This window comes from Typopeltis vanoorti, chromosome 20 (assembly GCF_054136105.1).
Source record: "Typopeltis vanoorti isolate ZY-2024b chromosome 20, IOZ_Tvanoo_1.0, whole genome shotgun sequence".
Classification (NCBI taxonomy): domain Eukaryota; kingdom Metazoa; phylum Arthropoda; class Arachnida; order Uropygi; family Thelyphonidae; genus Typopeltis; species Typopeltis vanoorti.
Window position 1 is genome coordinate 22604427 of NC_143568.1, and position 11450 is coordinate 22615876.

General features: G+C 36.9%; 1 protein-coding gene across 1 annotated transcript in view; it reads right to left on the reverse strand.

Annotated features, from left to right (window-relative positions):
- LOC150095279 (lysosomal cobalamin transport escort protein LMBD1-like) overlaps positions 1 to 11173 on the reverse strand; it is a 259870-nt gene extending 248697 nt beyond the window's left edge. Inside the window, exon 1 of the mRNA XM_090410049.1 lies at positions 10470 to 11173. Within this exon, the coding sequence (XP_090266175.1) occupies positions 10470 to 10529 (60 nt within the window). The 5' untranslated portion in view covers positions 10530 to 11173. The remainder of the gene's footprint in view (positions 1 to 10469) is intronic.
- Positions 11174 to 11450: the final 277 nt, after the last annotated feature.

Consider the following 11450-nt stretch of genomic DNA (forward strand, 5'->3'; position numbering starts at 1 on the left):
TAGGCTATTAGTAGTTAAGTTTTTGGGGAATCAAAAGTTATACGTGGATTTTTGAATAGCACGGGGGGGGGGGGTCGGCACCCCTGACTCCCACGATTTTCTTGGATTAACTGTAAATCAATTTTTTAAAAAAAATTTTAGTTTGTAAATTTTCAGGTCAAATCAAGTTTAGAATATGATATTAAAAATCTTATTAAAAGTTATTTTACATAATTCATTTAATTAATTTCAGTATAATAATATGCATATTTTGAAACATGCTGTATATGGCCTTGGCTGGCCAACTGGATAGCGCATCCAATCTCCAGCCAAAAGGCTGCAAAATTACCTCCAGGGAGTCCAAGGACTTATCCAGGGAGGGTACCTGCTCTACAACTCCGTATCCACCATTCAATCACCAACTGACTGCAACTACACCAATGCCATCTACCACCGACCACCACTGGTATTCCCAGAGAATCACAAACAGTTAGTGATTGAATGGTGGATATGGAGTTGTAGAGCAGGTACCCTCCCTGGATAAGTCCTCGGACTCCCTGGAGGTGTCAAATAATAATAATAAAAATAATATCTGAACACTGCTTCTTCATGCAGTGTTCAGATATATAGCATACACAAAGCCTCTTGCAAGTGCCAATGCACTAACTGAGGAATTTCAGAAAAAACTCACAAAAAATTATTTTAATGGATGGGCTGATTTAAAGACATAATGCAATTCTAGGTGGCAGATGTCTCACTGCCTATATGGATTGAGTGGCAGAATCCATATAGCCAGCAATATGGATTCTGTCACTCAATCTACAGCCTTCACCACTCACCTCTGGACTCGTCATGGAAAAATTCAGAGAAACTCGTGGTCACTTTTGACATCTCAAAAGCATTTGAATGGATTTAGCACAGGGGCCTACTTAGCAAATTGTTGTTCTATGGTCAACCATTCACCCTCAACTAGATCACCAACCTTTTTTACTGATTGCGCACTAAGAATCACAGTGGATGGTTTCATCTCCTCAGATTTTCCCATCAATGCTGGAGTACCATTGATGGGAAATAGTTGATGGAAATTGATGGGAGATAGAAATACAGGAGGAAAAGAGTGAACGAGAATCTGTATTCTCACTCACTCTTTTCCTCCTGTATATAAATCACCTCCTCTCACAGACTTCAAATCCTATACACTGCATTCCTCCTTTTCATGTGTTGGAACCCTCAAGATCCACTATGACCAGCATCCTGAACTCTGATATCCTAGCTATATTTTAATGGGACAAGGACAACAATGTAGACTTCGATGCCAGCAAAAATCTGTCCAGTCTGATCTCCAAGAAAGAGCTCACATCCCTTCACCTAACCTTCAATAATAACTGAATATCCAAAGATTTCTCTCCCTGGACCTAGACCTCCAACATTTTCTAGTACAAACACATCTCAACCACAGCTTTTGCAGCCATCATAAAACTGTTTTTCTGAAAGACACTACATCTTTACAGCTGCTAACTCTGTACAAATCCCACCAACCATGGAATACTGCTCACATAGTTGGTGTTGTGCATGTGATGCCATCCAAAAGAACAATTCTGTTAATGATCCCTCTCTCACTGATCCACTTCAATCCCTTTTTCACAGAAGTTTCATTCCTGCCTTATGCCTGTTCTACAGATACTTCCATGGGCTATAATCTGCTGAATTGGCCACTATCATTCTTCCACTTTTCCCCAAAATCATAACAACTGCTCTGCTTCCTCTTTCAATTCATCCACTTCTATTCTGTAGAACAACTAGCCTCACTCTGCCTTCCCCAAAGAACACAACCTTCAGCTGTTCAAAAAGTGAACAAATTGCTCCTCCTTTTTCCACTTGCCCACACACACTGCACTGATATACTATAGGTCTTGCAAAACATTTTGTGGAAGAATCACATATATATACAGGGTGTCCCAAAATTCACGCAAGATTTAAATTTAGCGCCATTTGTGCGGTAAAGTGTTGCCAATGAGAGAAAAAAAGGACAGCGTGACAGCTGACAGTTCAGGGTTATTAAAAATGGAGCGCTACACAAAAGGACAATGCATTTTCATTGTTGAGCAATATTTTAAAAATAATGAAGGTTTGGCAGCTACAGTTCGCAAATTTCATACAAAATATGGTTGGAATAGTGATTTAACTTCAGCAACTGTGAAAAGATTAATTAAAAAATTCAAGGAAACTGGATCAATTAGCGATCTTATACACTCTGGCAACAGAAAACATCGAAGCAGTTCGTGAGAGTGTTGCTGAGAGTCCAGGAACATCAATTCGGCACTGTGATCTTGAATTGGGCATTTCAAGAAGCTCTCTACAGCATATTCTCATGAAAGATTTGCATCTTTATGCTTACAAAGTTCAATTGACTCAAGAACTGAAGCCTACTGACCACACACAGCGAAGAGAGTTCGTTGAATAGATTATGGAACAACAACAAGTGGATGCTTATTTTTCGAACAAAATCATCTTCAGTGATAAGGCTCATTTTCATCTTGATGGCTTCGTTAATCGACAAAATTGTTGCATTTAGGGTTCAGAAAATCCACGAGTGATTGTTGAGAAACAAATGCATTCACAAAGTGTTACTATTTGGTGCGGATTTTGGGCTGGAGGCATCATCGGTCCATTCTTCTTGGAAAATGCGGCTGGTAAGGCAATAACAGTTAATGGTGCTCGCTATCGCAACATGATAATCCAGTTTTTTGTGCCTAAATTGCAAGATATGGATGTGGACGACATGTCGTTTCAACAAGACGGTGCCACATGCCATACAGCCTGAGAAACAATTCAATTACTGCATGAGTCATTTCCTGGTTGTGTAATTTCCCGTTTTGGTGATCATAATTGGCCGCCCAGATCATGTGACTTAATGCTGTTGGACTTTTTTCTTTGGGGTTTTTTGAAGTCTAAGGTTTATGCTAACAAGCCCACGACCACCCACGCCTTGAAGGAGGAAATTGAGCACTGTATCAACGAAATTCAGCCACATTTATGCAAAACGGTCATGGAAAATTTCAACAAAAGAGTGTATGTGCCAGCAAAGCCATGGAGGCCATTTACCCGATATGCTATTCCATGCATAACCCTATACTGTATACTTTATGAATCAATAAGAAATTACAATTTTTAATTAAAAACCTGTGTTTTCTATCAAAATTACTTCTTGTGTGAATTTTGGGACACCCTGTGTATATATATATATATATATATATTGAAAAATTCCGGGGGGAGGGGGGGGATAAAAATATGATAAAATGCTTTTTTTTTTTTTTTTTTTTTTTTTTTTTTTTTTTTTTTTTTTACCTGATGCCATAATAAACTTGCACCATCAAAACTATTCAAGTGAATAGCTGATGCAAAGATTGACTTGCAGCAAAACATGTATTTGTTAAATGAAATGCGTAAGCTGGAATAATGGCTGAAGCAACTACAAGGATGGTCTGAAAAGTTCTTGGTCTTGACCATGGATGGCAAAACTATCGGCAAGAGATTTTTTGATTTTTTTTTTTCTAAGTTGGTACATCTGTCATAAGCGTCCATGTGAAATTGCAAGTCATCCTATCAAGTAGTTTGTTTTATACAGCTGTCTGAGGCAAAAGGGTTGGCTGTTTCCCTTGAAATGGATAAAATCGAGTATCATATGGTTATAAAATTCTTTGTAAAAGGAGGTTTAACACCAAAAGAAATTCATTTGAAGTTCATAAAAGTTTATGAGCATTCTTCTCCTTCATTTTCAGCAATTAAGAAATGAGCTGCCGTACGGCCACATTTAAACTCGTTTAAATGTGGCCATACCAACCTTGAAGATGATTCAAGTGAAGGACGTCTAAAAAAGTATAACACCACCAGAAATCATTGATCAAGTGCACGATATGGTATATTGGATGACTGACGAGTCAAAATGTGTGAAATTGCTGAGACTATAGGCATTTCAAAAGAATATGTAGGATATATTTTGCATGAAGAATTGCATATGAAAAAGCTTTATGCAAGATGAGTTCTGTGCTTGCTCACAGCAGATCAATGAAAATTACACTCACATGAAAATCTCTGAACAATGCTTGAAGCATTTTAACAAGAATAAAACTGATTTTGTGCATTGATTTATTACTATGGATGAGACTTGGATTCACCATTACATACCAGAATCCAAACAGCAGTCAAAACAGTGGACAGAAGCTGGTTGTTCAGCGTCAAAGAAGACAGTCAGTTCCATCAGCAGGAAAGGTCATGCCATCGGTGTTTTGGGATGCTAAAGGTATTTTGTTTATTAAATATCTTGAAAAGGGTAAAACAATAATTGGGAAATCTATTTTGATCTTTAACCAAACTAGATGAAAAAATTCGTGAGAAAAGACCAGGTTTGCAGAAAAAAAAAAATCATCTTTCATCAGGACAGTGCACCTGCCTACAATAGTGTTTTGGCAATGGGAAAATTAAGATATATGCCCTATGAATTGTTGGAAAACCCACTCTATTCCCCAGATTTGGCTCCCTCTGACTTCTATCTCTTCGCAATAATAAAACTCTTCCTCAGTGGTCAATGTCTTTCTTCGAATCAAGAGGTGATTGCGGCTGTAGAGGGGTATTTTGCAGATCTTACTGAGAACCACTATAGGGATGGGATAATAGTGCTGGAGCATCACTGGAATCAATGTGTTAGTCTTAAGGGAAATTGTGTTGAAAAATAAAAATAATTTTGAATTTATAAATTTGTTTTTCATTTTTCAGGCCGAGAACTTTTCAGACCATTCTCCTAAACCAGGCTAGAGCAGCAGTTTTCAACACACCAAAACTCTGTACCATCAACAGGGTGTAGCATAGAGGCAGGCTGCCTCACAGCGCTGCTTAATAAGGGCACAGTGAATACTTGTAAACTCTTAGAAACTGGTTTGAGCATAGCAAAACATCTGATATAGATGCAATAGATTTATTTGAAGAATTAAAAATTCTCTCAAAAATAATACAAGAGAAAAGTGGTCCTCACCATTTATCATATATGCATATATATATATCCAAAATCTTGTAGAAATTTATCCCAATGTAACCACCAACCTAAGGACATTGTTAACAATTCTTGTTAGTGTAGCAAGTTGCAAAAGAAGTTTTTCCAAGCTTAAACTGATTAAAAATTATTTGTGAACAGCAATGATCCAAGAAAGATTTGTTGGTCTAGCAACTATATTGATAGAGGCAGACATTGCTTATAATTTAAATTTAGAAGAGCTTATAAACAATTTTATTGTACGATATCTATGCAGAGCAAACATTTAATTAATATTATGTAATTATTTTGCATTAATGTTTCTCTTGTAATGAAAACAAAATAGCAATTGGAGATTTTCTTATATTTTTGTCTTATAATCCATCAGGGGCTATATATTTAACTGTTTGCCTCAGGGCACGATCTAATCTGGTGATGGTCTTGCTTGACCACCCAACCAGCCAAGATGTATATATATGTCCAGGTAACAGTAGATGCAAAGTGCATATTAAAATTGTAATACCATTGATATTACATTGAAATATATGATGGATATGAAGTGTAGAGGAGTGATGCATTTTATCCATGTTGACGGCGACGTGATTAAACTAATTACTAAAATTCTACAGCACACCATTCAAGTATTAAGAAATATACTGACTGTTTCAAACAATGACTAATGACAATGCTACAATATAAGCAAGCATATGCTATAATCGTTGTACAACTGGAGAAATCCGTAAACATACAATGATGCATATCTTTAATAACAAGTATAAGAAATCTATATTATACCAATATACTCATAAATTTTATTCACTCTTAACAATTCTGTTCAATGCAATATAAATCCTATGGCTCCTCAAATACTTTGTAGGTAAAACGTGCAAAAAAACTTCTTTTACATCAATTTTTATTCCTTTATATCAAAATCTTGTGGTACACCTGTGAAGCTTTTGCAGGTGTACCACACATGCGAAATTTTCAGTTGAAAATTACTGGGCTAGAGTATTATTAGCTAATCATGCATGTTCTCTGGTGAGATTTACCTGTTTTCAGCAGGTAAACCTCACCAGATATGTATATATTTGTTGTATCCTAAATGAAATTCAGGCTTTCGTCTTTCCAAATGGATTGCCAGTAAATGCAGCATCTGTGACATAATAATAATAATAATTATTATTATTATTATCCAGGCCTCCATGGAGTCAAAAGACTCATCATGGAAGGTCGTTTTTAAGAAACACAAAGTTTATCATACCACTCTTTGAACCCATTGACTGTTCCAGCTGCAACCACTCTCTCAGGCAATGCATTCCAAGATTCAACCACCCTCTATGCAAAGAAACCACTCCTCACCCTTTTGCACACAGCCTCCTTTCGTAACTTCCAGGGATGGCCCCTTGTCATCGTTCCACCAAGTGAAAGAACGCTCCAATATCTATCCTGTAACTGCCTCTCAAAATAGTTTAAAAGTCTCAATCATATCACCTCTCCTTTTTCTCTCCACCAAACTCTGCAGTCCACATTCCCTCAGTCGATCCTCATAACTCATATTGTACAGTCCTGAAACCATCTTTGTTATCCCTCTGTACCCTTTCCACAGTCAATTTATCCCCTTTAAATGCTGGGGACCAAATCTAAGAATAATAGTCTAAGTGTGGTCTGATCAGGGTCTTATACAATGGAATGATAACTCTTTTATCTCTGCAGGTCAGCATCTTTCTCAGTATTGCAGCAATCCTCCGAGTTACCCTCACCACTTTCGCAATATGCTCCCTGAATTTCAGTTTTCTATCAATCATCACCCCCAGATCTCTTGTCTCCCCTACCTCCTCCAATCTAGTATGCATCCTCCCATCAATGGATCCCAAACCTCAAGACTACATTTTGCTGCATTGAAACCCATTCATTTGCCCATTTGTCTAGTTTATTCAAATCCTCTTGGAGAGCTGCCACATTTGCACTATTCCTGATAACTCTTCCCAGCTTCTTCATCTGCAAACAACTGAATGTTCCCTTGCAATCCATTGACAATATCATTGATATAAAGGTTGAACAATACGGGTACCAGTACAGAGCCCTATGGAACCCCACTTGTAACCTTCTGCTTCCTTGCCATATCTAGCTCTTTGATACCTATCAGTCAGCCAATCCTGAAATAATTAATGCCAGCAGCACCCAGAGTTCCCAGGTGGAATACCCTTCCAAGTACTAACTGGGCTCAGGTTTGCTTAACTATAATGGATTAGTAAAAATCCCCATTGTCCAATGCATTTATCACTCTGTACTACAACCTACTTTAACAAATATGCATCATGAATTCTGTTGCTTATCAACCCAATTCTGGATCTTAACCATAATAACCCCTTTTCACACACAACTCCAAATACACAGATTGGCCTATAATTCAAAGCCTGTCTTATCACTACTTTTGTGGAGTTGAACAATTTTACTTTCCTTTTACACCTTTGATATTCACTCTGTTGGAAGGTTTTTGTTAAATGAGTATGCCAAGGCTGTCATTAAATGACAAACATTCATTCAACTAAAATGTCATTTGGTCAATGCCACATTAATACCATGGATGTTGGTATTGTACGCCCACAACTGAAAGAACCTTAGTTGGCTCGGTGTGAAGAAGAGTCAATTCATGTTGAAGGGGAGAAAGGAATAAGACAATGTACGTAATTGTCACCAACACACGAAATCATGTGCTTTATAATTAAAATTTTCCAACTGTTATAAAAGCAAAATAGTTACCACTTGAAAAACTAATGTCTATAAAAGACAAGCTAATTTTCCAATGTGTAATAATAAACAGAGAAGATGTAAGAAGATTGGAGGCTTTTAAAATGTGGTGCTGGCGCCACATGAACAAAATAAAATGGATTTAAAAAAAATCAAACCAACAAGTACTGAGAGAGGTAAACGAAACAAAAACTCTAATTGAATTGATCAAAATTAGAAGGGATAGGTGGTTTGGACATATACTTCGACATGGACTTATGAAAAGAATAACTGAAGGCAAAATAGAGGTGAAAAGAAGAAGAGGCAGATGAAGGAAAAGCTTTCTTGACCAAGCCAAAGACAGCACAGGTTTGAGAAGTTACCAGGAGGTTAAGAAGAAAGCCAATGACAGAGCCGAATGGAGGAAATTGCTGCTGAGCTACCAGTCCCAAGACTGATGCAACTGATGATTGATTGAATAATAAACAACTCATCCCACAATACAGATTGATTACCCTATTATCAGAATGGATTCTTCTACTTCTGCCATGCGCAGAAATGTCGAAAGGTCTTATCTGTGGACGAACAATATAGTGAATATGAAATTTTTTTTGCGAGTTTTTTTTGAGTTAAAATTTTATTTTATTTATTTATTTTTTTGAATTTTGGGAGAAGTTTATTTTTCAGTTTAATTGCAGAGACATACTTATTCAGGCTTAGTTTCATAGTTAATGGTTTAAAAGGTGAATCAAAAAGAGAAGGAGAATATGCAGTAGGAGAAAAATACTCATGAAGCTGTCACTTATACAGATAGAGCATCCAGGCTTCAAACCACAACATGGCCTCGACAGTGCCCCTGCATACCATTACAAACCCTCCTTCAAGGCATTACCTAGCAGTGAAATTATATGCCAGTTGATCAGGAAGCTTCCTAAAACATGCATTACCATCTGGTTCTGTCCATACACTAACTGGATCCCTTCAGGGTGTGGAGCATGCTTTTAATAGGTATCATTCACACTATATATCAAAGGTTTGGGGGGACAGAAACTGGAACCCTTGCTTCAGGAACACTGTAATAACCACTTTACCCAATAAGCAAGATGGTGGTATTTCACCAGGCAATGAAAGTCGTCTACCACCTAGGGAGGTATCCCTTTACAGTAGGAATACTCACTGTCACCAGGGCTCCTTTAGTAGAAACAGAACACACACAATGAGAAGGCAGGAATGACTGAAAGAGGCTGTATTTTGCGCATCGCTAGCCCATAGTGAGCAGATTTTGGAGCTATTTTGTATGTAAATAACATAAGGAAGAGCTTGGATGTTGATATACAGTTGTTTGCATATTACGCAAAGTTGGGGAAAGCTATTAGAAGTAGAATGGATGTTGAGGTCTTGCAAGGGGACTTCAATAGACTGAGTGAATTCGTGAGTGAGTGGGGGCTACCAGTTGACAGTAACAAAGTGTACAGTTTTAAAACTTGGGAAGCAAAGATGGGATACAGAGTGATAGAGATACCTTGGAGAAGGTGATGAAAGATTTCAGAGTGATAGTGGATAGCAACCTGAAATTTCATGGATCAGGCCACATATGGATTACTGTTAGACTTGGTCATCTGGTTTTAAAAGGATGAAGAGATATTGAGAGAGGGTTCAGAGACAACTAAGTCAGTTTCAGGTCACTGGAATGACAGTTTGAGATAATGTCAACTGCAGAGCCTAGTGAATAGAAGGAAGGTGGGAGGGGGGCCATGATCAAGACATATAAGTTGGCCAGGAGTAATTACCAGATTAATGTGGATGAGATTTTTCAGAATGGTTGGAGACAGGCAGAAAACATGAGGCCATCCCTGGAGGCTGCATAAAGGTGTGAGCAAACGAGTAGGGTTTTTTTTTGGATGGAGAGTGGGTGAGTGATTGGAATGCACTGTCTGAAAATGTTGTGTGTGTAGACACAATGAATATATTTAAATCATAGTATGATGAGCTGTGTGTGTGTGTGTGAGAGAGAGAGAATGGGACCCTCTGCAATGAGTCAGAGGCCTTATGCTGACATACATTTCATACAGAAGGAAGAGACTAAGGTGTACAATACTCAAATATGGAAACCCTGCTGTGTAAGACACACAGCTGGAAACTATGTTGAACAGAAAGAAAAACCTCACCACACAATCTCATATTTGCATACCACAATCAATTTGCATACTACAATATATCTGCCTACTGAATACAATGTAGACTAGTTGAAGCCATGCTAGTACCAACATTGCTGCTTATTATACAAAAAAACGCTTAAGTATTTTTTATCAGGTTGGTGATGCGAAGCAAAGAACAGTGGCTTGCAACTGAAATGGACAGTGGTTCAGAAATTTCAATGTGTGTTTGTGTGTGTATATATATATACACACACATATACATACACAAGAGAGGTCTTAAAAGTTCTGATAAACACCTACAACAAAAATTTTATTAAAGTAACTGATATAACCACAAGAAAGAACACACACATACATATATACATATGTATGTGTATATATATATAATGTGTATAGTTGTTTCTGAAGTTGAAATAGCATATATTTTATGTGCATAATACTGCTACACATACTCCACAAGTACAATGACAGAGCATAGTCAATCACAAGCTTTCCCATTTTGTGAAAATGACTTCTACATCTCTCAATAAAATCCATATATCTTCCAAAACATTTTCAACTTGAAAACTTACCACAATTACCAAAACGAAAGGCACCCATCCAGCCGCTTCAACACCATGAGGAAGAGACATATTTAATAAAAACACAAATTAACACTTCCCAAAACCGAAAATATATACTGATACACAGTAAAGACCAATTATTGAGAAGGCTCCTGTGTAATCAACCAAAGCAATGGTTTAGGATTTATAATGTAACTGACTGCTACAAATTTAGAAAAATAAAAAGGAAAACACACTCCATGTCGACAGCTAACATCGAATGACAGTTCTTGTGTTACCAGCGGAATATTCGAAACTGCCTCACGAAATCATTATAATTCCTTCACATAATAATATATTTAATCAATATATGATTTAACATTTAATCCAATTTTTCATTAAAACAAGTTATCTAAATTAAATGGCTGAATTAAATTCCTATGACATAAAGTGCTGTCTATTTCCCAACACACATTAAATCATAAAACGCAAAAGTGGAAACAATCTGTCCCAACCCTCTCATATTTTCATTATATCATTTTTAAGAGTAAATAAATCTATCCTTTATTCACTAATACCCGCAGTAAGCATAAACAACAACAAAAATAATAAATTAGTAAATGAAATCATATATGTTAATATTATATTGACATGAAACGTATTTGATAACAGGTGATGCACTACAAGGAACAAAAGTGATAGTTTTAGAAACTAGATCAATCAAGGACAAACGACGATTTAGGAAACACGGAATCACTGAGGAGACTAGCACTGAAGTAACAGGGGCTTTGGAAAATAAAATAAAAAAAATCGGCGAGGCATGTATCTAGTGAGTTAACTATTCCTAAAACAATATTCATCAAATTTCTGAAAGTCGAATTTCATAAAAATGCCTACAAAATTCAGCTAGTTAAGAAAAGTTACAAGAGGTGGACTGTCATGTGAGATTAGATTTCTGCCATAAGATGAAATCAGAACTCAAGAATATCCGTGGATTTCTTAACATATTCA